The sequence below is a fragment of the Macaca fascicularis genome, chromosome 1 (genome assembly GCF_037993035.2).
Source record: "Macaca fascicularis isolate 582-1 chromosome 1, T2T-MFA8v1.1".
NCBI classification, from domain to species: Eukaryota; Metazoa; Chordata; class Mammalia; order Primates; family Cercopithecidae; genus Macaca; species Macaca fascicularis.
Window position 1 is genome coordinate 67387055 of NC_088375.1, and position 25141 is coordinate 67412195.

General features: G+C 46.3%; 1 protein-coding gene across 3 annotated transcripts in view; it reads left to right on the plus strand.

The window, feature by feature from the left end:
* Nucleotides 1–13205: 13205 nt before the first annotated feature.
* Nucleotides 13206–25141, plus strand: part of CAMK1G (calcium/calmodulin dependent protein kinase IG) — a 30239-nt gene continuing 18303 nt past the window's right edge. Inside the window, exons 1-2 of one of the 3 annotated variants that reach the window (XM_045396377.2) lie at nucleotides 13206–13421; nucleotides 24409–24529. In XM_045396377.2, the coding sequence (XP_045252312.1) occupies nucleotides 24438–24529 (92 nt within the window). In that variant the 5' untranslated portion in view covers nucleotides 13206–13421; nucleotides 24409–24437. Of the gene's footprint in view, nucleotides 13422–14106; nucleotides 14251–24408; nucleotides 24530–25141 lie in introns of those variants that run through there. The other 2 variants (XM_005540705.4, XM_065541144.1) reach the window with 2 other exon arrangements.

Here is a 25141-nt window from a genome sequence, read left to right on the forward strand (position 1 = left end):
AGAGGTGTGCTTAGCATTACTAAGGGCACATGGAGTAGTGGCTAAAGCAATTCTTTCTGGTCTGGTTTCTAGGTGGTTAAAGTGTCTGGAAGGCCATTCAGGTAGTATCTGTTCCCCCTAAAAAGCACACTCTTCCTAGTAAATTGATAGTAAAAGATATGAAACATACTTTTTACTGATAGTAAAAGATATGAAACATATCTTTCCTCTCTTGCAAGAGTACCTATCAGATGGACCAGCAGGGGGGATTGTGCTTTGGAAAAAGGCAACAGCAGCCCACTTCTTGGCTAATTCTGACATGGAAAGCATATTGCACCCACAGCTCCTGAAGGGCACCCCATGGGCTCTGACTCAGATTGAAAGAGAAAAAGTGGAGATCCAAGATTTCACGCTGTCAGCGAATCCGTGTCTGGAGAGGGCGGCAAAGGCAGACTTGGGATCCTTGGGAGCTCTCCCTCCAGCACTTGAGCTGGGAGGCACACTGAGCCCCATAATTCCTTACTGCAGCCCTGCCCAGCCGAGCAAGCTTCCTGCCCCAGAGTTCAGTCACCGAGGAGGTGCATTAGTTTGCTAGGACTGCCTAACAAAGGGTCACAAACTGGGTAGCTAAAATGATAGAAATTTGCTGTCTCACAATTCTGGAGGCAAGAAGTCTGAGATCAAGGAGTTGGCAGGGTTGGTTCCTTCTAAGGGCTGTGAGGGAGAATCTGTTCCATGTTTCTCTCCTAGATTTGGGTGATTTGCTTGAGATTTTTGGCATTCTTTGGCTCAGAGAAGCATCATCCCTATCTCTACCTTTATGTTCATGCGGCATTCTCCCTGTGTGTGTCTGTGTCCAAAGTTCCCCTTTTTATAAGGACATCAGTCTTACTGCATTAGGGGCCCACCCTCCTCCAGTATGACCTCATCTAAAATTAACTAATTAAATCTGCAATTACCCCACTTCCGAATGAGGTCACATTCTGGGGTACTGGGGGTTAGGACCTCAGCATATAAATTTTGGAGGGACACAATTTACCCCATAATGGGAGGGCATGCCTCCCCTAATGACCAACCCGTCTTCCAGGCTAGATGGGGATGCCAATGGCCAGGGAATAAAGCAAGCAAAAAAAGCCACATACATTAATTAGATGTTATTTATTTATTTATTTATTTTAAATTTATATTTTTAGACAGAATCTCACTCTGTCACCCAGGCTGGAGTGCAGTGGCACAATCTTGGCTCACTGCAGCATCTGCCTCTTGGGTTCAAGTGATTCTTCTGCCTCAGCCACTCAAGTGTCTGGGATTACAGGCATACACCACCACGCCCAGCTAATTTTTGTATGTTTAGTAGAGATGGGGTTTCACCGTGTTGGCCAGGCTGATCTCTGATTGGTAAAATTTTAAGAGTGATGTGTTCCATCAATACAGCAGGGCTAGGAGAGAATGGGAATGGGAGAAGGACAAAACGAGAGGAAATCAGACCAACTCAGAGGCTTCTACTAAAGTCCAGGCAAGAGATGATGAAGTCAACCCATGAAGAGATGGAGAAGAACATGCAAATATAAGAAATATTTAGGAGGCAAAATCAGCGAGGCTTGGAGGCTTGTTGGGTGTGGCAGAGTAAAGGAGGGTGGAGAGTGCAAGTGGCTCAGATTTCCAGGTTGGATGGTGGAGAAGACAACGGAGGACACAGGTGGAGGAACAGATGGGGAGGAAGATGTCAGGGTCATTGCATCGCTCCGCTTCACCCCAATCCTTCATGCTCCCGGCTTCACTTCAATATCTAATATCTAACGGTTTCTCACTCCCCATTTAGGTGCAGTTCTGGACATGCCGAACTTGAAGTGATTGTAGGACGGAGTGGTGTTCATCCCTGCCTTCAAAGAATTCATGTTCTAATAGAGAAGACAGACATGTATGATCCAAATATGCCTAGACTCAACTACTTACAATTCCACAGTCCATGCTCCACAATCCCCAAATTCAAAGTGCCCTGGAAATCTAAACAGAATTTTTTAAAATATAAATTTGAAGTAAGTTCATTTGGCAGCAAAACTGAACTGAATGGACTTGAGCTCACGACTTGACTCATCAACTGTGAACAGGGGTAGGTTCTACACAGAAGTCGTGCCGCCCATTAGAGTCACATAACGGGGAAATGAGCACTTTCCAGCAGAAAGGGGGTAGAAGTGTATGCGCAGAAAGGGGCAAAGGTGCTGTTTAGACCTTGCAAATGTTTTCCATGCTCATCAGATCTCACTGGCTGTCAATATTGCATTATTCTTCCTGTTCTATAGATAAAACTAAGGCTCAGATTCATCTGAAGTCACCTGACGGGGACTCAAATTTAGAATGAAAAGCTCTTCTATGAGATGAGAATTTGCAAAGAGGTGCTAGGACCTGAACTGTTTTTATTTGTTTGTTTGTTTTGTTTTGTTTTTTAGATGGAGTCTCACTCTGCCACACAGGCTGGAGTGAAGTGGTGCAATGTCAGCTCACAGCAACCTCTGCCTCCCACGTTCAAACAATTTTCGTGCCTCAGCCTCCTGAGTAGCTGGGACTACAGGTGCGTTCCACCAAGCCCAGCTAATTTTTTGTAGGCGCAGTGGCTCACACCTGTAATCCCAGGACTTTGGGAGGCCGAGGTGGGCAGATCACAAGGTCAGGAGATCGAGGTCATCCTGGCTAACATGGTGAAACCCCATCTCTACTAAAAAATACAAAAAACTTAGCCGGGCATGGTAGCGGGCACCTGTAGCGCCAGCTACTCGGAGGCTGAGGCAGGAGAATGCTGTGAACCCAGGAGTCGGAGCTTGCGATGAGCCCAGATCACATCACTGCACTCCAGCCTGGGTGACAGAGCAAGACTCTGTCTCAAAAACAAACAAACAAACAAAAAAACTAGAAGTAGGCTCTGTGAAACACAGAGGAAGCAGGTAGTACCTGCATGGATGGTTCATCAGTGTCTCTGCTGCAGGTTTCATATGCCAATTCTATGCACAAAATGTCTAATATTTAATGGTGGCAGGAGGCAGATTCCCTCGGGATTCCATCAGATGCTAATGTGCCTTGCTGTGTTTAGAAGGCTGGGATATCTGTGCCTGTGTTCCGTTTTTGGAGAAAAGAGGACAAAGCAATGGTCATGAGTTTGGCCTATTGACTTGTTGGCTCATTGTACCCTCAGCTCCTCAGCTGCAACTGAGAGCACTTCAAGGCTATGTCCCCAGCAGCAGACTCAGCATGGTCCCAAGCCTGGACACCAGGACCATCTTCCTTTAAGGAGCCTCAAAGCCCTTTTAGTTCAATATTCATAAGACTCAATCAGCATCCAGCCTTTCTCAGGCCCAATGCTCAATTGTGTATAAGCCTCTGCCTTGCTCCCACAACCAATTCTCCTCCCTGAACCCAAGATTCCCGTGTTGCCATCCCTGCATTGAAACTCTGCCAGGTATCCAATTCCACTAGGACAAAGACATGTCCTTGCCCTTTGTTTCCACCCTCACCTTGGGCTTGGAGTATTGCCTTGATGGCTCTTGCCCTGAATTCTCTCACCAAACCTCCTCATGCTACCTGCCAGCCTGCTTCCTGAGTTTTAATTTACAATTGTTGGATGAATTAGTAAATTACTAGCTGTTATACACTGGGTAGTTAAAGCCACAGAATCTACTCTAAGGGCTCAAAATTTAGTGAAATGGATTAATTTAATAATAGAAAATTTTGCATATAATGGAATTATGAATGAGGTATTGTCAAATGTTGTAGAGAGAGAGAATTATTTTGTTACGGGGGATTTCATAGAGGTGGCAAGATGTGAGCTGCTCTTGAAGCATCGTTAGGAATCCTCTAAACAAAAAAGGAGTGAACACTCCAGGCAAAGGAAATGGCCCATGCAATGGCACATGGTCTGAAAATCTCAGATACTGTCTTCTCTTAGACTCCCTATTCTATGGGAGCACTGCTCTATGCACATTTGTTGTGATGCCTCACCTAGCCTCCCATGGGAACTGTGGGATGTGATGATTTGTTGGACATAGCACCCATTCCCTATCACAACCCTCTCTAGATACAGAGCTCCTTCTAGTCTCTAAATCTTTCCATTTTCAACTGGGTTACAGGCTATGATAAGATCAACCTTACCTTACCAAGAAATGTCCAAAATGCCTAGCCTGGGCTTATTTCATCGGCTGACACTTCCAGAGCTCCCTAGCGCTACAAAAGGAACAGAGCCTGCCTTGATGCTGCCCTTTTCTTCTGCCTTTGAAATCTGCCTTCTCATGCCTGAGCCCAGGAAAGGACAGATGTCTCTCCTTCCCCTTTCCCTTCTCTCCCCTTCACACCATCTTGCTGCCAAACAAGGGGCTGATTTCAGTATCCCCATTTAGGGGCCTCTGGACCCCAAAATCAATCAATAATTTTCTGGCATCACCACATCATCTGGCCTTGCAACCTTCACAAGAATATAATTCTTTGTCTCTTTGCAATTCTTTAGGCTGGTTGTTTTTCCCAAGGTTTTGGAAAACCTGGGCAGACCGTTCTTTCTGCTTCCTCCACCTATTGTGGGAAGGTAGAAATGCTGAAAGCTGAGATCAAAACAATCCATAACAAGGACTGGCAATGCCAGCCTGCTTTCTGTCCTCATGCTGAGGACTCGTCTCCAACATGGAGTGGAAGGAAGCAGCCTTGGATCTGGAGTGGCTATTGTGCCTCGTTTCCAATTCGCTGCACAGAGAAGGAGCCAGACCATTGTTCTCAGCCTGCAGTCCTTGCTCTGGAAGCACTGTGCCTGCATTCCACCCCTATGCGAGGTTCTTTCAATCCATCTCTGAAGGTCAAATGTGGACCATGGCACTGAGAGCACTCAGACAAGAGATCTGGTGTTTAAATCAAGCAATTGTTTCCTTCCTCAGGAGTAGATTATTTCTGCTGATTTCTATTTATCATCAGTCCTATTATTTAAATATTCTATCTCAGGAACAACAGCAGAGGAGAACATGCAGCTGGTGATGCTGTTGCTCCTTCAGAAATTCTCCCCCTCTTGAAAACCTAGAAGAAGGGAAGAGAGAAGGAGGGTGGGAGTGAGAGGGGTTCACCTCCTTGCAGGGGATGCAAAGGGAGAGTACAACTGGAAGAAGGATTTTCTTGTTGCCACTCTCCCTAGGGCCAGCTGGGGCTGGATGTGTCTCCAGAAGGTTGTCTGGCTCCCAAGTCCTAGGCATTCTAGTTGTTCAAGAGTCCTGGATATCACCCTCCCAAAGCCATTATAAGGGGAAGGTTTTGTCCTTTGCCTCCCTCTTTCTGACTAAGTCCCCTAACTAGAGCATACATTGATTGGACTCCTTGGAGATGAGAGTGCTCGGGAGCTCAGGAGGGTTCCTCTAGACAGTTATCCCAAGAGGTAAAGGTGCCTGTAACCTCTAAATCACAAAATTTTTAGCTGAGATCTCACTATACATGGAAGTCCTCTGTCCCAAACCTCTGGCTTATGGGTGAGCATGTGTATGCACCTTCTCACCTTCTGTGCGAACACTGTCCCCTCCTTAACCCCATTTGCTCCCTTCACCCAGATCTCTGGAGCCACCTTACATACCACATTGGTCTCTGCCATGTCTCAGACTGATTCAAATCCCCAAAGCGTCCTCTTCCTGAGTGCTTGTCATTTTCTAAGCAATTCATATGCATTATCTTATTTAGCGCTTATGACCTTCTTACACCCAATTTATGCTTGAGAAACTGAGGCTCAGAAACGTTTTCAAAACTGTCTGACTCAGCCTCTGCACTAAAGTGAGTCTCAGAAAGGTGTGCACATATTACAGAATGTCAGGATCTATCCAAGGAAGGCATTCATAAAGGTCAACTATTCACTCAGTAGAACTTTCCAGAATGCCTGTGCCATGCCTGCTCTGTGATGGGCACTGTGGGGGACAGAGAAGACTCTCAGGCAACCCCTGTGATCCCACTGAGTCCTTTCCACAAGTGAGGAGGGGGCCCAGTAATTGTCCCTGGGAAGTCTCCAGAAGGCTGACTTGCTGAGGAAGGTTGCGCACAGCTCCCTCTTAAGGCAGAAGAGGGAGATGGGAGGTGGGGGAGCAGTGGCAGCTCACTGCCTGCGCATAGCCTTACCCACAAGAGACACCTGCAAATATGTGTTGGTTCTTAAAATATTAAAGAAAAGGAGCAGCAGTTACTGCCTGTATCAAAAATATGATCCTCCAGGTGTGCAATGGGTTACCGCGTGGAACTTATACAGAAGAAATGTGGAGAATTATGAGGCAAGGCAGAAGGAGGGGTTGGTCAGACACAGTGCTACCAAGAAAATGATCCGTTCTCCCCACCAGTCAGCCATTGGGAAGGACACAGGCACCTCTGGGTCTATTGCTAGACAGGACACTGTCACTAGAGGGCAGTGCAGCTCATTCTTGGGCGTGAGGGAGCCTGGCCATCCCATCTCCCAGAGAGCAATCCTGCTGGGAAATCACCGTGCCCCGGCGGGGCGGGGCAGCACCTGGAGGTAGGTAGACTCGAGATTCTAGGGGTAGAGGACAAAGGTGACATTACTTTTGATGTTTTTATACACATTCTTTCGTTTTATTTGACCCTGACAGTAGACTCCTGGGGTAGACTGAGATCTTTAGCCCAATTTGACAGATGAGAAGATAAATCATGAAGGTTAGACTCATCCCAGGTTACCCAGCTAATAAAGGTGCCATGGGACCGACGCCAGGTTCCCTAAACCCCAGTCACAAGTTGAATCTAGGGCTGTCTGTCAACATGGGCTAGATTCCTTAGCGAAATTCTCACCATTGTAATTTCTCCCTTTGTTATTTATGTATTCCCTAGAGGGTTGGGAGGAAACAGAAAAACAAGGTTAAAATGGAATCGCTCAATTAGATACTTTGTAAGCAGCTGTGATAAAAGTTTGGATGAAGCAAGGGATGCTTATGACTACCCACTTCCTTTGACTCCCCTCCTGCTGGCCTTTCCAGGCCACACCCTGGTGACCTTGGAGAGTCATTGCAAATGCCTCTAGCTCTGGATACAGAAATACATGTGGATAATAAAGGATGCAGAGGTGAAAGGTCCTCCAGTCTCTGCTGAGGACCAGAAGCAGGTTCCCACATAGGAAGTGACTAGGTCATAGCCAGAAATCAGAAGCGGTGGGTGATGAGATTTATCCTGCCCTCCGCCAACTCTTCCTGGAACATGACATAGACCCAGGCTGGGGTCATTTGGGAATATGATTTAAAGTAGTAGAGGTGATAGATTCTTTTAGCACATAGACACAAATCACACACATGAAGAAAGGGTCGGATGATCAGATGAAAATCTACACGCCTTGTAAATATTCCACGTGCAAGATCCCTTGCTACCCCCACATCACCCAAGGTACAGCTAGACATAACCACGTGCTTGATGAACCCTAGCAGAGGCTGAGGAGGAGGATTAAAGAATCCGGGAAAGAATACATAGGATGGAGAGGCCAAGGGAAATAGGAGAAAAGAAGAAAGTCCAGATGGGAAGAGCTGATACCTTCCTCTTAAGCAGAGTGGCCATGAGGACCCAGGCAGACATCCTGGATGAATGGCCCACCCCTGACACCCAACTCTCTGCAACATCTAAAGAAATTGGAAGATGCAACACAAACCAAACAATGGGCCATTTTGTACATTTTTCAGGATTCTGTGTGTCCTTGGGGGCAGCCCATGGTAAGCCTGATATGGTTTGGTTGTGTCCCCCACCTAAATCTCATTTTGAATTGCAGCTCCCATAATTCTCACATGTCGTGGGAGGGACCCAGTGGGAGGTAACTGAATCATGGGTCTGTGCCATGCTGTTCTCTTGACAGTGAATAAGTCTCACGAGATCTGAGGATTTTATAAAGAGGAGTTCCCCTGCCCAAGTTCTTTCTGTTTGCCTGCTGCCATCCATGTAAGACGTGACTTGTCCCCCACTTGCCTTCTGCCGTGATTGCAAGTCCTCCCCAGCCACATGGAACTGTCAGTCCATTAAACCTCTTTCCTTTATAAATTACCCAGTCTTCGGTACATCTTTATTAGCAGCGTGAGAACAGACTAATACAAAGCCCATGTATTTATCATCCATTGTACTCCTCCTCCCTTACACAGTGTCAAATGGCAAATGGTGTCAAACTCAGGACACACCAGAAAACTCTCATTTTTAGAATTTATTTAGCCCTTCAATTTTCATGACTTTGTGTAAGTGTAGAGGTCATTGACGCCCAGTTTCTACCCTCAGAGAGCTTATCACCTAAGGGGCAACGCTGACACGTATCATGCCAATTTTAACCCAAGCAGAGTAGGGCAGGTGCCATTGCAGAGATGCTTTGGATCTTGCCATTGCAAGAGCTTGGGAGAAAAGAGAAAGAGAGACATCATTTGCCTGTGGACCGAGGGAAGGATGCTCAGGAGAGGAGACTTTTTAAAGATCCAGCTCAAATAAAAGAGCATTTCGCAGGCCGCAGGAAAAATGTCGTCCAAGACACAGCAGTGTAAAATGTCTATTCCTGGAAATACTAGCAGTCTGGTGTCTTATTTTTAACATAAATAAATACTAAAGCAGCGAGTCTTGCATTGATTCACGCCTGTGAGCCAGCCCATCTATGGTCCTATAATTTCCATTCCCTCCCTCCAGCCCCCAATCCCTGATCAGGAGCACATTCTATTCTCTGTTATCCAACCTCCAACTGGAGATATGTTTTGAAATAAGTGATATTTGCTCTTTGGTGGCCCCTCTTCTCCCTCATTATCTGTCCTAGCATGCCTTCAAGGCCTTGCACAATCTGCTCCTTTTCCTACATCACCAGCTGCGTTTGGGTTACTCTCCCACTACTCTACCTGCCCAGTCACAATGCGCTACTCTGTCTTTCCCCGGCAGGTATGGCTCCTTTCCACCCCAGGGCCTTTACACATGCCATTTTTTGGTTTGTTTTTCTGACTTCTCATGTAGCAAATTCTTTCTCCTGATTCATTATCCCTTCCCTCTTCCACCCTGGCACATCGCCATGTCTTGTCATTTGGCTGTCCAGAAAGCTCAATCTGGAGATCTAATTAAATGTAAAAGACAATGCAGAAAGGAGGTGATGCAAGAATCTGCTCTTAAACAGAGGAAGGATTGCTCTGTCCTCATGAGCAAATCTCCCTTTTCTCCTCCTTATATGAAACCTTAAGAGGACCCCTTATTTTGTTTACTTGGAGGGGTAAGCGTGGTCCGATAGGAGGGATGGAGGTAATTATCAGGTTCCATATGGCCACTTTCCCCTTTGCCAATGTCACCTGTGACATTGCAAAGCTGTCTCATCATTTCCAGTATGGATTTTGTGTAGGTATTCAAACCCGTGTGTTTTCTTAATTCTACCACACCCACCACTGACGCCTCCCAAATCTGGTCCCACTTATCCTTAATATGCAGATTCTACTTTTTCTATAAAATCTTTCCTGATATCTTCATCCCGCAGAAATCTTTCCATGATCCTATCTCTGGGAACAACGTAAATTAATAGTACCTTATTTAGCTATTGAATGATCTCCAATTGTTATTCTGTAGCTTGTCTTGTCTCCTGTCCTGGGCACATAGTTGATGTTTAATAAATATTTGGTCAAATTGCCAATTGAGAAAAACATAGAGAAAAGGCCATTAAAAGAATATAAACTGGGCAAAACTGCAACCATGCATGTGCATGTGCGTGTCTTTGTGTAGTGCATGCTTGTACCTGTTCTGTAATGACAAAAGCTCTCTTCCACGTCCTTGGAGACATTACCAAATGCCCCCTCAGTTCTCTAGTCATCCGTTCTAATATTTGAGCAATGGGTGCTCTGCCTCCTCCCTACGCCTCCAATGATTGGCGTATGGCCTGGTCAGTGCTTGCAAGGAGAGCTGGCTTCTGACCTCATCGTTAAGAGGCAATGCTTTCTCCTCTGGCGCCAAACATCTGCTGAACCTATTTATGTTTCCACAGCAGAGAATTCATTCCTGGCCCTGTGGCTTTTCAAGACCAGCAGGGTGCAGGTGAATTGGAGAGAATGGGAAGAAAGAGAACTCTGGTGGTCTGATGACAACAGACAATTCCTTGCCCGATTCATCCTTTCATCAGAGTGACCTACAAGGTGCAGAGTTGACTGATGAATGTACTTGGACAGTGAAAATTGTATGAACATATGAACTAGGTCTGGTTTCAGATTCCCAATACTTAGTATACAGTCAGCACTTGATAAATATTTAAGGAATGAGTATATGTATGCGTGTGCTGGGAAAGTCTTCAGAGAAGCAGAATTCAGCTTCCTCTAGAGATGAACTTTGTCATGTGTGTCAATGCCCATGGGCATTACTGAGCTGTCTTAGGCTGTGATAAACTCCCCAGCTCCAGAGTGTGCAAACAGGAGGAGGACAGCAGCTTAGTCAGGGATGCTCTACCCAGAGAGTCTAGGCAATAAATGGGATGTTGTATCAATAACAATAATATGCTATTATTCCTACTTTCAATACCAATAATAGTTACCATTTATTAAGTACTTATATATCAATAGTTAGCAAATCATCTCTTACTTAATTATGATGACTATCAAAGGCCTTTCTACCCCTGAGGGTTGATAAATCTATCAGGTCCAATAAACATTTGCAGAGCCAGGCACAGGAGGAGGATGGAAGAAAGAAAAAAGAGGGGCAAGAAATACAGGCAGATTCACGGCCCTTAAATAACTCTCAATTCAAAAAAGGAGACAGGAAACAAACTAGAATTCAAGGCAGAAAAAGATTAAGAACTAGGAAGAGTTGTAGACAAAAGTTTTGGGAACAGTCCAAAGGGAGAGTGATCAGTTCTCAGTGGGGTGGGAAATCTTAGAAGGCTTCCTAGATGTGGAATTTTTGAATCTATAGCATTTTTATAGGCAGAGAATGAGGAAAGGGCATTTTCTTAACCAACAGATCAGGATAAATGAAGGTCAGGAGTTTTGGTGTGAGTGTTATCTTAGAAATAAGTGTTTCATATGGTGAGGCTGGAGTGTCACATGGGTAGAAAGAGAGATGCAGTGGAGGGAGAATAGCTCCGTGCCCGATCCTGGAATGCTTTCAATGATGGCCTGAAGTGTATGGATTTTATTCTGTAAACAATGAATGGTTTTGATGAGGAAGCAATATGTTTTATTGAGGTAATTCTAGAATGAAAGTTACATTGTATATTGTCTTAGTCTATTCAGGGTGCTGTAACAAAATACCATAAACTGGTGGCTTATAAACAGCAGAAACATATTTCTCACCATTCTGCAGGCTGCAAGTCCCAGCAAATACAATGCCTGATGAGGGCTCACTTCCTGATTCATAGAAGGCACCTTTTCTTTGTGTCCCCCTATAGTGGAAGGAGCAATGCAGCTCTTCGGGGTATCTTTTATAAGGGCACTGATTCCATTCACAAGGGCTCTACCCTCATGACGTAATCACCTCCCCCAAACCCCATGTTTTATTACCACCACACTAGTGATTAGGTGTCAGCATATAAATTTGGATGGGGACATAAATATTTAGACTATGACAGGTAAAGAATGATCACAGCTAAATTTTATTAAGTGCTCACCACGTACGAGCCACTGTTCTAAGCAGCTGCATTCTGTCTCGCTCCACCCTACTAGTGTGTGAAATAAGTTTAATAATTATGCCATTTTACAGATGGAAAAACTGAGGCACAGAGAGGTTAAGCTACTTTCCCAAAGCCACATATCTGTCATTGGAAGACCCAGGAATCCAACCTAGAAGTCTTCCCCAGAGCCACTTTTAAATATCCTACTGCACCACCTCATCCTATGCTATCACAATTCTACCTGGGTGGGAGGGTGAGGGCTTGAACTGAGATTGTAGAAGTGAGTATTTCCTTGCATTCACATAAAGAAATACCATAATAAAAGTGGTCACCTATAGAAGGCAATATCAGGGTCAAGGGACAGACAAGGAGTAGAAGGGGGTGACACATATCAATGTACACCTTTTAATATGGTCCTTTTCCTGCCCATATGAATGTGTTATTTGTTCAAAAAACAAGATGACACAAAAGAAAGGGTACAATTTAAAAGCTAATTTCAAGGAACAAATGAAAGTGCATAAGAGCTGGATGGGTTTGGAAGACAAATGAAACAGGCAACACAAACAAAACAAACCCTGGAGTTTCTCACTTGAGTGTTTGGAAGATGGTAGCCCACTAGCTTAGCTGGGGAAAACAGGAGAGTGGGTTTGAGGGTGGCCATAACGCATTCAGTCTTGTTCTTAGGTGACAGTGGACATCTGGATGTTGAGGTTGAGCATGGTAACCAAGGTGGGATGTTGACCGGGGAGGTTCTCATGAAGATGGTAATGGACCCCGTGAGTAGATGGTAACCTTAAGGAGAGAGTAGAGAAGGAGAAAACAAGAGAGCAGATGACAGAGGTTAAAGAAATCTGCACTAAAGGGACTGCCCCAGAGAAGCTAAGATGGAGACTGTGAAGCCTTGGTCAAGGGCCAGGATGGAGAGATGAGTACAGGAAACAGAGGGAGCAGAGAGTTTCCGGAGGAGGGGAATGATTTCCTGGGGTCTCATGGGTTAGGACTGAGACAGGTTCGGGGATCAGAATGCTGAGCTTCCGGAGGAAAGGAGACATATCAAAGATATTGAGTGCGACTGTCCAACTGAAGGGCCCCTTGTGGGACGTCTAAGGCCCTTTCTCCCAGTTCTGTAAGAGATAACAAGCAAGGTGGACACTGAGATGTCTTCAGTCCCTACATGTCAGCCAGTGTAGATGTTCTGTTTTTCAGGGAGAGGTTTTTAGGCAACATACGCCAGCACCTGAGTGGTTAAAAGGGAAACTGAGGCAGACAATCCTAGAAAGCTTATCTGATTTTTTCTGTCATCACCCATTCAGGATAATGGGAACCTATAATTCGATATGTTTGCTTTTCATTCTTCCTTTCTATCTTTTCATCACACACATCAATGCAAACACAATTGCACACACACACACACACCAGGCAAAAATGCACAAGCATTTTTCTGGATAAGACTCATTATTGCTCGGTGGGAGGGAGGGAGAGCAGAGCCGAGGAAAGGAAAGAGAGATGCAAGCCACCCTAGCTACTTTTACTCCCCTTTAAGGCTGCATGGTTACGGTCCTGGGAAAGAAAACTCCTGCATTCCTCCCCTTTAATTGGGTTTATTGTTAAAGCACTGGAGCAGCTAATCCTCACAGACCTGTAGGAGCTGGAGTGGGAGCCCAAGCAGGATTCTTGCCGAGTCCGTGGGTAAGATGACCCTGCTTCTTTTCTTGGCTTTAGGGGGTCTCCTTGCTTAGTGGGAAGCATGCAGCACCTAGCGAGTGGATTTGAAGAGCCACGTTGTAAGCAACTTGGGCATTTATTTCAGCCCCAGTTCCAGGCTTCCCTGACTCTTTTGGCATCAAGGGTAAGTTATAGGTGTCTTGGAAAATAAGTCTGAATGGGGGTCCGGGTGGAGCCATCTGTCCATCATTCCTGGGCTGGCTTGCATGGAAACCTTTTGCACTTCTGGGCAGGGAAAAGGGAGAAAAATATCTTTATGTGCCCCTCCTGCAATGTCTGCATTCTAGGGACAAGCCTCCAGGCTCTATGCCTGGAGGGACCCCATCCATCTGCTGGGGTGTCAGGACCTCCAGCTCTCTTGCACCCCTCCCTCCTATTCAACCTTCATCTCTTAACCTCTCTGACCCCATCCATCAAATAAGGTATGCCCTCTCTGCCTACCTCTTTGGGTTATTGGGAGGATTAGCAGAACCAATGACAAAATGATTTGTAAACAGCCTGTGGCTCTGCAAACCTAAGGAAGAAGAATCAGCCTCAGTCCCTCCTGGAGAGGTCTGTGGACAGGCTTCAGGCTCCCTATCCCCGGCCGCGTTAAGATGCAGAACACAGTCGAGCTATCGCTGTCAGTCACAAGACAGCTCCTTCACCTTCCCCAGGGGCGTGTCTACCTCCCTTCTGTTTTTGAACTTCCCTAGTTTACCTCTCAGGTGAAGATCTTGAAAGGAGGTCTGGATTCACCAACACCATCACCCCCATCCACACCGTGGCCCCTTCTCTCCACGTAACTTTGACGTACAAACATTAACCCTGAGGCTCCCGGAGGTGGCTGCCAGGGCTCACGCTGGTCTGGCTGCAGTGCTTGGCTGGCCAGCCTCTTGCTCTGGAGTGAGATAAATTGATCATGAGGAAAATCTCTGAGAAGGGTCAAGAGAGTCAAGCAGATTCCGCCTTAGGTAAGAAGATGATCTTTTCCAGATCATAAGCTGAAGACAGAACAAGGCCCCTGTCATTCCTGCTGACCCAAGCTTAACCAGAACCAAAGATGAGACCCACCTCTGAAACAGGCTGTAACACAGAGTGCTTAGTAATACCTGGTATGCGGACCACATTTTACAGTTTAGAATGTGTTTATAATTAATCTTCTTTAGGACGATCCCATCAGATGATGTGGCATGTATTATTTCCCCCTTAATATAGATGAGACCACAGAGGCTCAGAGGTTAAAGGGGTTGTAAAGCTGGTGATGGTGGTGGCATTTGAACCCAGATCTATTGATAAATTCAGTGACCTTTCCATGATGCTGCAGATTGCTCTGGTGTGTGCGTGTGCGTGTGTGTGTGGCTGCTTATTAAGAGTCCTCTTCAGAAAGTACTCTTTGGGAAAGAAGCTTGAGGTTAGAGTGAGAAATGGTTTGAGCTGGAGCCATGAGAGGCTTGGGGCAATAGATATGCTGCCCCCAGCCTCTGTGCTGAGAAATCTGAGTGCTTTAAGGATTCAGTCCTTTCCAGATTGTCCGAGCCATGTGTTCCCAGGGGAATCAGTCAGACGTTAGGATTGCATTACAGCATCATGAGGATGAAGGTGGAGATGAGTGACATCCCAGCAACCGCCACCAGGAAAGAGGCAACAGGTTATGTGGTACAGCGACGAGAAGACTAGCGTTGGAATCCAGTTCAGTTCTATCATTCACTATCAGTTTGATGTGGGGGATTTTTCTGAACATTTCTACTTATCAGTACCTGAGATGTAAAATGCGGTTACCTTGAAAGGGGGACATGAGTCATTAAACAAGATAATGCATGCAAAGTGCCTAGCGCGGTGCCCCACCCAGGTGCGTGGTCCAGGGCAGCGAATACTATAAAGCCTAGGAGAGATTCTACCTGGAAGTGAAAAAGCATCCCCCTCTAAGAGGAGAGCACCTCCCTCCCTCCCTCTCCCCGATACACACGCACACAGGGCCAGAAATAAATTGCCACACGAATGCGCGCGAGTGACGGCGCCTAGCCACAGCCTGCCAGCGCCAGCGAGTGAATGAGCTGCAGCATGAATGAGGGGAGCGGCTGAGTCTGCAAACAGGCTGCGTGCCTGGCGCTACAACTGCAGGCGCGCCGCCACGGTCAATGGCGAGGGGGTTGGGGCTGAGTGGGAGCGGCTGCCAGCAAGAAAGCAAGCTGAAGCAGGCAGGGGACTGCACGGACTATCCATGATTGTGGAGGAAAGGCTGGTAACTCAGAGCTTCCTGACACAGCCCTTCGTCCTGAATTCAGCCTGTCCTTTCTTTTGCACTCCATTCCTGGTGGGGGAAATATCCGTCCTCTCCCCTTCTGGAAGCCGCAGTAGAGTGCCTGGCTGTGACGGTTAATAGTAATGAGCGTTCAGCCTGTACAAAAGAGGCACCTCTTGCATGGGATTAGGCTTGAAGGCGGCGTGTGACACACAGTCAGTGTTAACCTTGAAAACTCCTTAGAAAAGTGCCCCAGTGGAGACCTGATATCGCCCATGAAAAAATCCCAACAAAAGTATTATTTCCTCTCTTGTTGCAACAGTTCCCTGCTTTCTTGGTTGGGTACCAGATGAAGTAGTTGGCTTGCATTCAGGGCTATGATGTATGAAAAATCATATATCTTTAAACACTTTAGAATCACAGTGAGATGAGATGCTCACACTGTGAAAGGCACGTGGGAGCTGGAACCAGCTGAAGGAACAGCAGATCCCTGTCTCCTGTCCTGTGCTCACCCCTGTTTAAGTCCTTATTGGTTTCCCTTTCTTTCTCCAGTGCTTAGTGTTTAATTCATGTGCCTATAATGTGGACCCACTGCATGGCACTTTAGAGGTTGCAAACTGCTTTTGTGCCCATTGAAGCATTAGCCCTCCAAAGAAATGCTGAGAAATAGAGCAGGGATCATTATTCACACTCAGCAGATGAGGAAACCGAGGCCCAATATGCTTAGCAGCACACTAAGAATAAGCAACATACCCTGCTCTTTGCAATGGTCCCTGCGTGTTGACCCCTCAGCTACCACATGAAGCCCTAGAGAATGGTCTTCACATCCTCTGTAAGAAGCACATAGTAAACCATAAGCAACACATAAATTATGGCTTGTCACTGCAGTCAGAGTGATTTTGTTAAACTTAGATGTAGGTTTGCGCCTTAAATAAACTGCAGGCAACAATGGAAAACCCTTCTCCCTGGGTCATTTTGTGAACAGAAATTGGCATGCAGAGTTGATCTTTGAAATGCAGAATGACAGTGGCAGAAGGGCTGGGAAATGGAGTGGGTGGTCCTTGGAGTTTCTCTCCAGTCAGAAGACTCCTGAAGCCTTTAGGTTCCAGAACCTGGGCTTTGGCAAGCTAATGAGCCACTTGGGTTGCAACCCATGAACTAGAAATAAGTTCTGACACAGGCCCAGCCGTTCACCTATGACACCACAAGGAGGGTAAAACTGTGACTGATGGCAGAGGGCTGCTAGAAATTTCATCTATCCTTTCAAAATATGAAGAATTACAAAGCATTAGAGATGGCCTATTCTACATTTTCCAAAGGATGCTCTGAGAAACCCTAGATCCCCTGCACACTAATATGAGTGTTACAGAAGGAAATAATTTCACTGTCTACTAAATTTGGGAAATGCCGGATTAAACAGCATTAAGCATGTGTCTTTAATGGTCCTCAGAGCCTTTAATAAGCTAATGTGGATTATGAATCTCCAAGAAGGGGGCCAGAGGAGGTAGCAAATCTACCCTGCTCACGGAGAGTCGCCCAGGACTAACATAATGAAAAGCAAACTTCGGGGAACTTTAATCTAGTCCAACCTCATCTGTTCACCAAAGAGGAGGATGGAAACTCAGGGATGTATAGTGATCTGCTTGGGGCTGCACAGCTACTGGATATCAAACCAAGACTGGAACAAGCCTCGGTTCTTTCCAGTATTCTTTTAACCCAGTGGATGATATAAAGTTCAATATGGGCCAGAGTGTAGAAAATTGTGGGACCCAGCAAGAAAACTTCCCAACTTTTGCCTTTTACCCTTTTGTCACGAAGTACTGACAGATTTCCATGATTCTGTGTGCCCCAGCCTGGAGGCAGAGAGCACATTCTTATTGAAGATGATCCAACTGATAACCTCCCTCCCAAGGCCCATAGGCTCTTCTGAGTCATGGTCCCAAAGAATGGAAAATCCTGGAAGCAGAGACTATAAAGCAGTCTTAGGGTAGACTGATTCCTCTAAAGTCAGTGAAAGAGCCAGGCATGATCCAGAAGGCCTGAGCCTGCTCACTATGCCCCAGAGTGATTCAAGCCTCCTTGCTCAGAAGCCCCTAGTGACAGCACTAGCAAAAGGAGGGTGGCTGTTTCCATGGGTAGAATTGAGAACCATTATCTGTGGGCTTAAGATTGCAGAGGTGCTACTCAAAGATGCTCTCCTTCCCTGTCCCCATCTACTCTGGTTAGTCCATGCCCAGTTTAGGAACACTATGATTGTTCCTACACTGTACCTATTGTAATGGTTTGGAGTGGATTGGATTGGAATGGAGTGGAGTAGGGTGGATTGGATTGGATTGGATGGAAAGCCTTTGAATTCTAACGTGATGCTCCTAAGACTCTGGATCACCTAATTAGGAGTGTAACACTTTTAAGCTATTAGCCCAGCTGATTAATTTAATAAGCACCTCAGGGCAGGTCCCTAAATGGCTGCAACTCAAATAGGAAACTTTGGATAGTGAGGCCATGTGGAGAGTGGGGCAGAAGTGAGAGTCCAGAGAAAGAATCTGGCCAGTGTGGGGTCATGAGGTGACCTGGCAGTTTTAGGGTACATGACCACAGTGAGGAGGCCACTGCAAACAAACCTCATCTGCCTGAGAGTTCTGTCTGGGGCTAGTGACGCTCCCTTTACTAAATGAAGCTGGAAAAGGAGGAAGGACAGAGAAGCTCCATGGAAGGAGCACCTGCCTGCTGGGCTCATGGCCCAAGCATCTCTCACCAGCATCTCATAAACAGGCATCACACAGCCTGCCACTAGGAGCATGGAAAGGGCTGCATCAGAGGCAGCGTCCACCCCAAGGCTGTACTGCCTGCCCTTTAGGAAGAACTTTCCCCTCTGTAACCTCCTCCACAGCTGCAGAATTTTCCCCCAAGAGGCCAGGAAGATCATCCAAAAAATACAGTTGAGCACTAACCAGGAGGCAGGTACTGCAGTAGCCCCAAGGGAGGCAGCGAGACAGCCAAGGTCTTTGTCTGTGTGGAGTTACTTTCTACAGAGGAGATCAACCTCTGACAAATAAACAGGGTGCTTTGAGATTGTCATATGTATTACAGAAGAAAGGACTGGCTCACCTAAGAGAGAGTAACTCTGGGTGTGGGTAGACAGACTCTAGGTAGAATGGTCAGAAAGAGCCTTGTCTAGTGTCCCAGGGAAGTTCTTCTGACCAAGAACTGGACACAGGTCCCATCCCAGGCACTACTGTCCCTGAAATGATGATGACAACAAAGAAGCCAAGCAGATTTGGCCTTCTATGGCCATTTCACCCTCTCCTGCTGCTGTGCCATGGGCAGAACCTCACAGTGAGGACTACAGAGAGGAAGGCCGTGCTGCAGTCCCTTCTCGGGGCTCAGGTCTTCTTGCTATAGGCTCCTCTCTAAAGCAATATAAAGAATACATCCACCCACCTTCCATACTCATCTTAAGTCTAACTCCTCCACAGTGTGCTCCACAATCAACCCACCCTCAAGCTTTTCTTTCTCATTCACTCATTTAGCAACCATGGGCTGGACCTTTAGCGAGTGCCAGGAACAGTAGTAGGTTCTAGGATTTCAAAGATGAGTAACACATGGTCCCAGTCCTTTAAACAGACTGGTCTGCATTCTTAGCTCCTTATTTATATATCTGCATTTGGTCTTCATAACCTGATTGTAAGCACTTTTAAGGCCAGACTCCTATCATAGAAATGTCTATTTATAGCCCAAAGGGTATACAGGAAGTACTTAATAAATGCATGTTGCGTGAAAGAGTATTACCTCCACAACTCAAAGATAGTTCCATGAATAAAGTCATTTCCTTTGCTAGGAGCCATTTTTGCAGAATATTCTTGAGAATCTTGCTGTGCTGAGGTGCAAGGCGCCTGAACCAGCCACGAAGCCAACATTCTCCAAGTCTCCTGAGCTATCGACGTGAAATCAGCCCTAAATCTCAGAGAAATCTGTGGCGGCTGCTCCTGAGCTTTGAAACCCAATGGAAATTGTTGCCAGAAATAGAGTGAGAGGCGGGGAGTACTTTGGAAACAAATGAGAGCAATACTGGAGCTTCAAGCTCCTTAGAATTTGTTTTCTTTTCCTCTGAAAAGGCCTAGATTACAGAAGTCAAGAGAGGAGGGGGAGGACTTCAGCAGAAAGAAGCAGGATGCAGCCATGGAAGAAACGTGGGCACCCCTTTCAAAGCCCGCTGTTCAGACCTCCACCACACAGGGCATGGGGGTCTTGAGGCGATCGCTCTGGTTACAGAGGGGCGGGAAGGAAAAGCCAAAGCTATGGGGGTTTCAGATCTGGGCCTTTGAGTTTTCCACATTGCACTGAAGACGGAACTAAATGGTTAGGATTCAGTGTATGGGAGGAGGAGTGGGCGGGAAAGATGTTTTCTTATAGCCTAGCTTCGGCTAAGAATACTATGTTTTTAAAGCTATTTAAGAGAGAAGAGAAAGAAGGAACAGTGAGTACAGATCTGCTAATGAGGTGGTACAGCCTCCTGGAGAACAGGCCGTCATTCCATGGGAGCTCCGGAAGGGGGAGTGATGGACGCCTGGCTCTTGGTCCCAGAGCTGGAAGGCAGCTCTTGATTGGCTGGAAAAGCAACATCCACAGCCCTGTTGTTCTGTGGAGAGGGGAGAGAGAGAGGGTGGGGGAGGCACACAGGCAGTTGATTTTGCTTTGTTAAATGTTCAAACCTTTGCCCTTATCCCCTACTTTTAAGACTTCCCAGCAGCAGTGTATCTACACAGCGAGAAGTGTTTGTGATGCCCCCTGGAGACTGGGTCAGCTAAATGAGATTCTTTAAACCTGATAAGATTAACATGCAATAATGGACAATCTCAAATTTAAAGTACCCCATTTTTCTTTTTGCAGCCTGGTAAAGCGAGTGAGAGTTCATGCATTCTAGATGCCAAGCACCCTGATAAGTGGAAGCTGCTAGATTTGGGGTTCAGGATCTACAGAAAGGCATCTGGCTAAAGACATTCCCCAACTCTTATATTCCATCTTCCTCAAAGAGATCTCCACCAGTCAGGGTCCATTTGTCTCCACCTTGCGTACTGTGCCCTCAAAGTCAAGTGTCAGCCCACCACTGCCAGTGAGACCTCCTCTGGCCAGTGCCTGCATCCTGAACTGCTGTGGTCCCTTTGGGCTGCCACCCTGCCAAGAGGAACAGATCATCTAATGGGCCAGAAGACCCAAACACAAGCTACCAGATGTATATACAACTAGGTCAATCATGAAGGAGTTTCTCACATGCATTTTTTAATAATAAATAGCCAGGTTGCAAGTTGACACACTATTAAAATGTACACCAAAAAATGCAGCTTCCTTATTTCTTATAAATCTTTCCCATGAACTCCCACCCCACCAGGCAACAAAAAAGGAAATGGGGAACTTTAAATTTCAATTTGTCCATTATAGCATATAAATCTCCCTTTGGGTTTCAAGAGTCTCCTTTAGCTGACCTTATGCCTTTCAGGAAAACACAGCCTTGAGATGGCCTTTCCTCTTCCTGCTCAACTTCAAGGTGGCATTTTATGTTGTAAGGTATTTACTTGACCTTGTTGTCGTATGGGAGAAGGGGGCCTCAGACTTCTCACACTTATCAGGGACCCTGGATTCCATAGTCCTCCGGATCCCATCAGAAACTGACTAGTGACCTCTGAAGTATGACTGGTCACACTGGTTCATGGGAATCATACTGACATACTCTACTAAAGGCCCTGATCCCAGCTGTTTGCTTACCTGAAAAGTCCTGGTCATCACCATCTCTTCTCACCAACCCCAGCCAGCTGGCCCTGACCTGCTCTACGTCCCCTCATAGGGCCATGAGCCATGATGACCTGGTAAATGTTTAATGACATGTCTTGGGGCAGGGGTCAGTGGAGTCAGGGAGAAGCCCTGATTATAGCTGTTGCCACTGTCCATGGTGTAAATACTCCTATTAGGCTGGGATTGGTGGCTCACACCTGTAATCCCAGCACTTTGGGAGGCCAAGATGGGAGGGTCACTTGAGCCCAGGAGTTCGAGGCCAGCCTGGGCAACAGAGTAAGACCCTGTCTGGAAAACAAATTAAAATTAGTCAGGCGTGGCGATGCATGTCAACTACTAGGGTGACTGAGGTCCCAACTACTAGGGTGGCTGAGATGAGATCACTTCAGCCCAGGAGATGGAGGCTACAGTGAGGAATGATCACACCACTGTACTCCAGCCTGGGCAATAGAGCAAGACTCTGTCTCAAAAAAAATACTCCAGTACTCCTACTGTGGTCACTTTCTAGCTGCCAACATTAACACCAGAGATGTGCACAGCTGGCTCTCATGAGCTGGCATGAGCTGGCCCTGGGGAGGTTTTGGAGTCTCTGCCCATCATGAGGCACTGTCTCAACTCACCTCCTCCCTCGAGGCCTCCCCATGATTCCTCACTGCCCTGTTAGATGCAGTTGCAGGTGGACCTCCTCCTAGGCTTAAAGCCTCCCACCAGCAGGGTCCTGGTAAGCCACCCCATCCATGTCACCAGTCTCCCCATTCCTGAACAGATGCTCTAAAGCAAAGATCTGTGCTTTGGAAAACTATACCATCTGTCTCCCGATCCCCTTTCCAGGGTCCACTTGAACCAAAAGTAGCCATCTTTCCACCTCCTCTTCCTCTCTGCCAAGAGCCTCGCTTGTATCATATTCTTCTTATCCCAGGGCTCTAAGTCTCATATCGTGTTTTAATGGTGGAAGAGGTTTCCCTCTATTCCATGAAACCTGTTTTACCATGAGTCCTCCAGATGTGGATTACCAGGAATGAAATACATCAATAACTGTCTCCAGAATATTATCTCCATTACAACTGTTTATCATTGTAGCAGAACAGAAAAAAATAAAAATAAAAATAAAAAAAGAAACCACTGTTTATCACGTGTATCAACGTCTCTATATGCACTATTTCATTTAACCTTTACCATATCATAAAGGTTTTTGCCCCCACTTTACAGATGAGGAAATAGATTCAAAGAGGTTAGTAACTTGCCTTAGGCAAGGCCATTTACCTGGTAACTAGCAAAGGTAGGATTTGAACTCAGGTTGGCCTCCAAAACTATGCTCTTCACTAAATGCTGAATTGTAGACAAACAAACTTTCTTTTTGTTCAAAGGCTATTATTAATAGGAGACCCCATAGAGTCTACAGGTGGTTTTTCTCAAGTGGGGAAGGAAGGTCATTGCCCAAGAGGGGCAGTCATTAGACATATTTTCCTATTTCTCCATCAGGTTCAAAGAGTGTGAGGGAGAGGGTGCTGGCAGAAATGGTGTCTCACTCATCACTCCTGGACACCCAGTACCCTGCCATCAGCTGTTGGAGGAGGTAGACAGAGTGGAATATCCAGAGGAACAGAAATTCCCTCCAACCATTTAACCCCATCCCAAAAATGTGTTTCTCTCTAGTATTCATGAGCTCAGTCAGGGCACCCCCAACCAATCCCAGATGCTCCTGCCAGAAACATGGGAGTCCTCCTGGACTCTGTCTGCCCCACCATATGACACATCGCCTAATACTGTAGATAACTGGACTCCCAGAATACATCCCAGGTTCATCATTCTCTCCTTCACTCCCATCTGGCCCGAGCCACCATCATCTCTCTCCTAGACTTCTGTCCCCTACCCGTTTTCCATGCAGCAACTCTTGCCCCTTCCACTCCCTTCACAGATCAGCCAGAGAGAACTCTTTAAAACATCAATGGTGTAATTAACTCCCCTGCTAAAAATACTTCATGTCTTCCCATCTCACTTAGAAGAAAATCCAAGGTCTTTAACAGAGTCTACAAGGCCCTTTATGGTCTGCCCCTGCCTGCCTCTCCCTGCCCATTCTCCACCCCCGACCATACGGCGCTTACTCTGCACCAGCCACGCCATCCCTTCAGGCTCTGGAGCACACCATGCTCTTTCCTCCCTTCGCGATTTGCTGTTATATTTCCTTTGCAGAGAAGCTCTTTCACATGCTTTTTGCTTGGTTGGCTCCTTCCCAAATTTTGCGTCTCAGCTTAAATATGGCCTGCTCAAGAGGCCTTCCCTAGCCTTTATCTAAAGAAGACTCTCCCTGTTTATCTCTATGACAAACCCAGGTTTTTGTCTTTCATGATTTTCCCCACACTTTGTAACTGTACACGTGTGACTTTACTTGCCCATTGCCCATCTCCTTCAGACTGGCAGCCTCATGAAGGCAGGGCCAGCATCTGTGTTGTTATCAGTACACATCGGCACCTTGTATATGGTAGGTGCTAAATAAATATTAGTTGACTGTTGAATACGTATGGTAACTCCAGAACTCTGATATAAATTTAGGAAATGATTCAATTTAGATTTTCATGAATAACTATTTGCCCAGCACTGTGCTAAATGTTGTAGGAGTTACAAAAACAGCACAATACTCATTCATTTAACCCATAACAGGTGGGAGAGAGGTACTAGTGAGAAAAATTGAGGGAGGTGGCAGAGTTGTGACATGAGAGAGGAAGCCTGGCTGACTCTGTAGTCTGAGTAAACATTATGACTATCATTTGGAAAACATAGGACATGCCTCAGCTCAGCTCAGATCCCCTCAAGGTGGATATTCCCAGGTTATCTACACACGTACTCACTACTGCCCTGATGTGAGCATGCAGCAAGCATAGTACCCATGTAGTAGGCATTCCATAACTTTGTCCTTGTACTTTTTATAAGCAAGTGTGGAGATAGTTTTATTTTTGCCAGTTATCCAGGTTTGCTCCTAATCCTTCCTTCTGATAATTACAGAAAGATGTGAGTATTGCAGCCTATTTTTAATCTTGTTTGACAAAGCAACTGACCAGACTTTTTTTCTCCTCTTTTTCCCCCCGTTCCAATAAAGCATCCTCAGAAGCTTCAACTCTGGAGGCGATGGGTCGAAAGGAAGAAGATGACTGCAGTTCCTGGAAGAAACAGACCACCAACATCCGGAAAACCTTCATTTTTATGGAAGTGCTGGGATCGTAAGTCCTGAGGCTATAAGGCCGGGTGGGCTGGGCTGCCTGCAGTGGGAGGTTGGAAGAGTTGTTCTCTGCTGGCTGCAATTGATGAACTGGACTGAGGCTGCTGTGACTTCATTTTGATTTCTTTAAGGGACTTAGGGAGAGTTTTGTGGCCTAGAGGATGGTGGGTGGAGTGGGTGGCAGGTGCTTTGGATAATACCAAAGATGATTTAATACATTGGATATAGTCCCAGCTACTCAGGAGGCTGAGGCAGGAGAATTGCTTGAACCTGGGAGGCGGAGATTGCAGTGAAAGGAGATTGTGCCACCACTCTCTAGCCTGATGACAGAGCAAGACTCTGTCTCAAAACAAAACAAAACAAAATTGGAGCCCTCAGGGAATACCAGTCCCTTTCCCCCAGGGCTTACCTCCTTCCGACCCACCTGCAGTGACCTATCCTCCTTCCAGATCTGTGACAGCTTGTGGGTTCTTGCCTCTGTCACAGGAGAGGGGAGTTGGAGAGCACTTCTGGAGGGCCAGTGACCCTAGAACTTTCCCAGCCTCCTCCCCCAGCATCTTCATTTCTCCATCAGTGAACAACCTCATCTTCTGCTCTCACTGGAACATAAGGG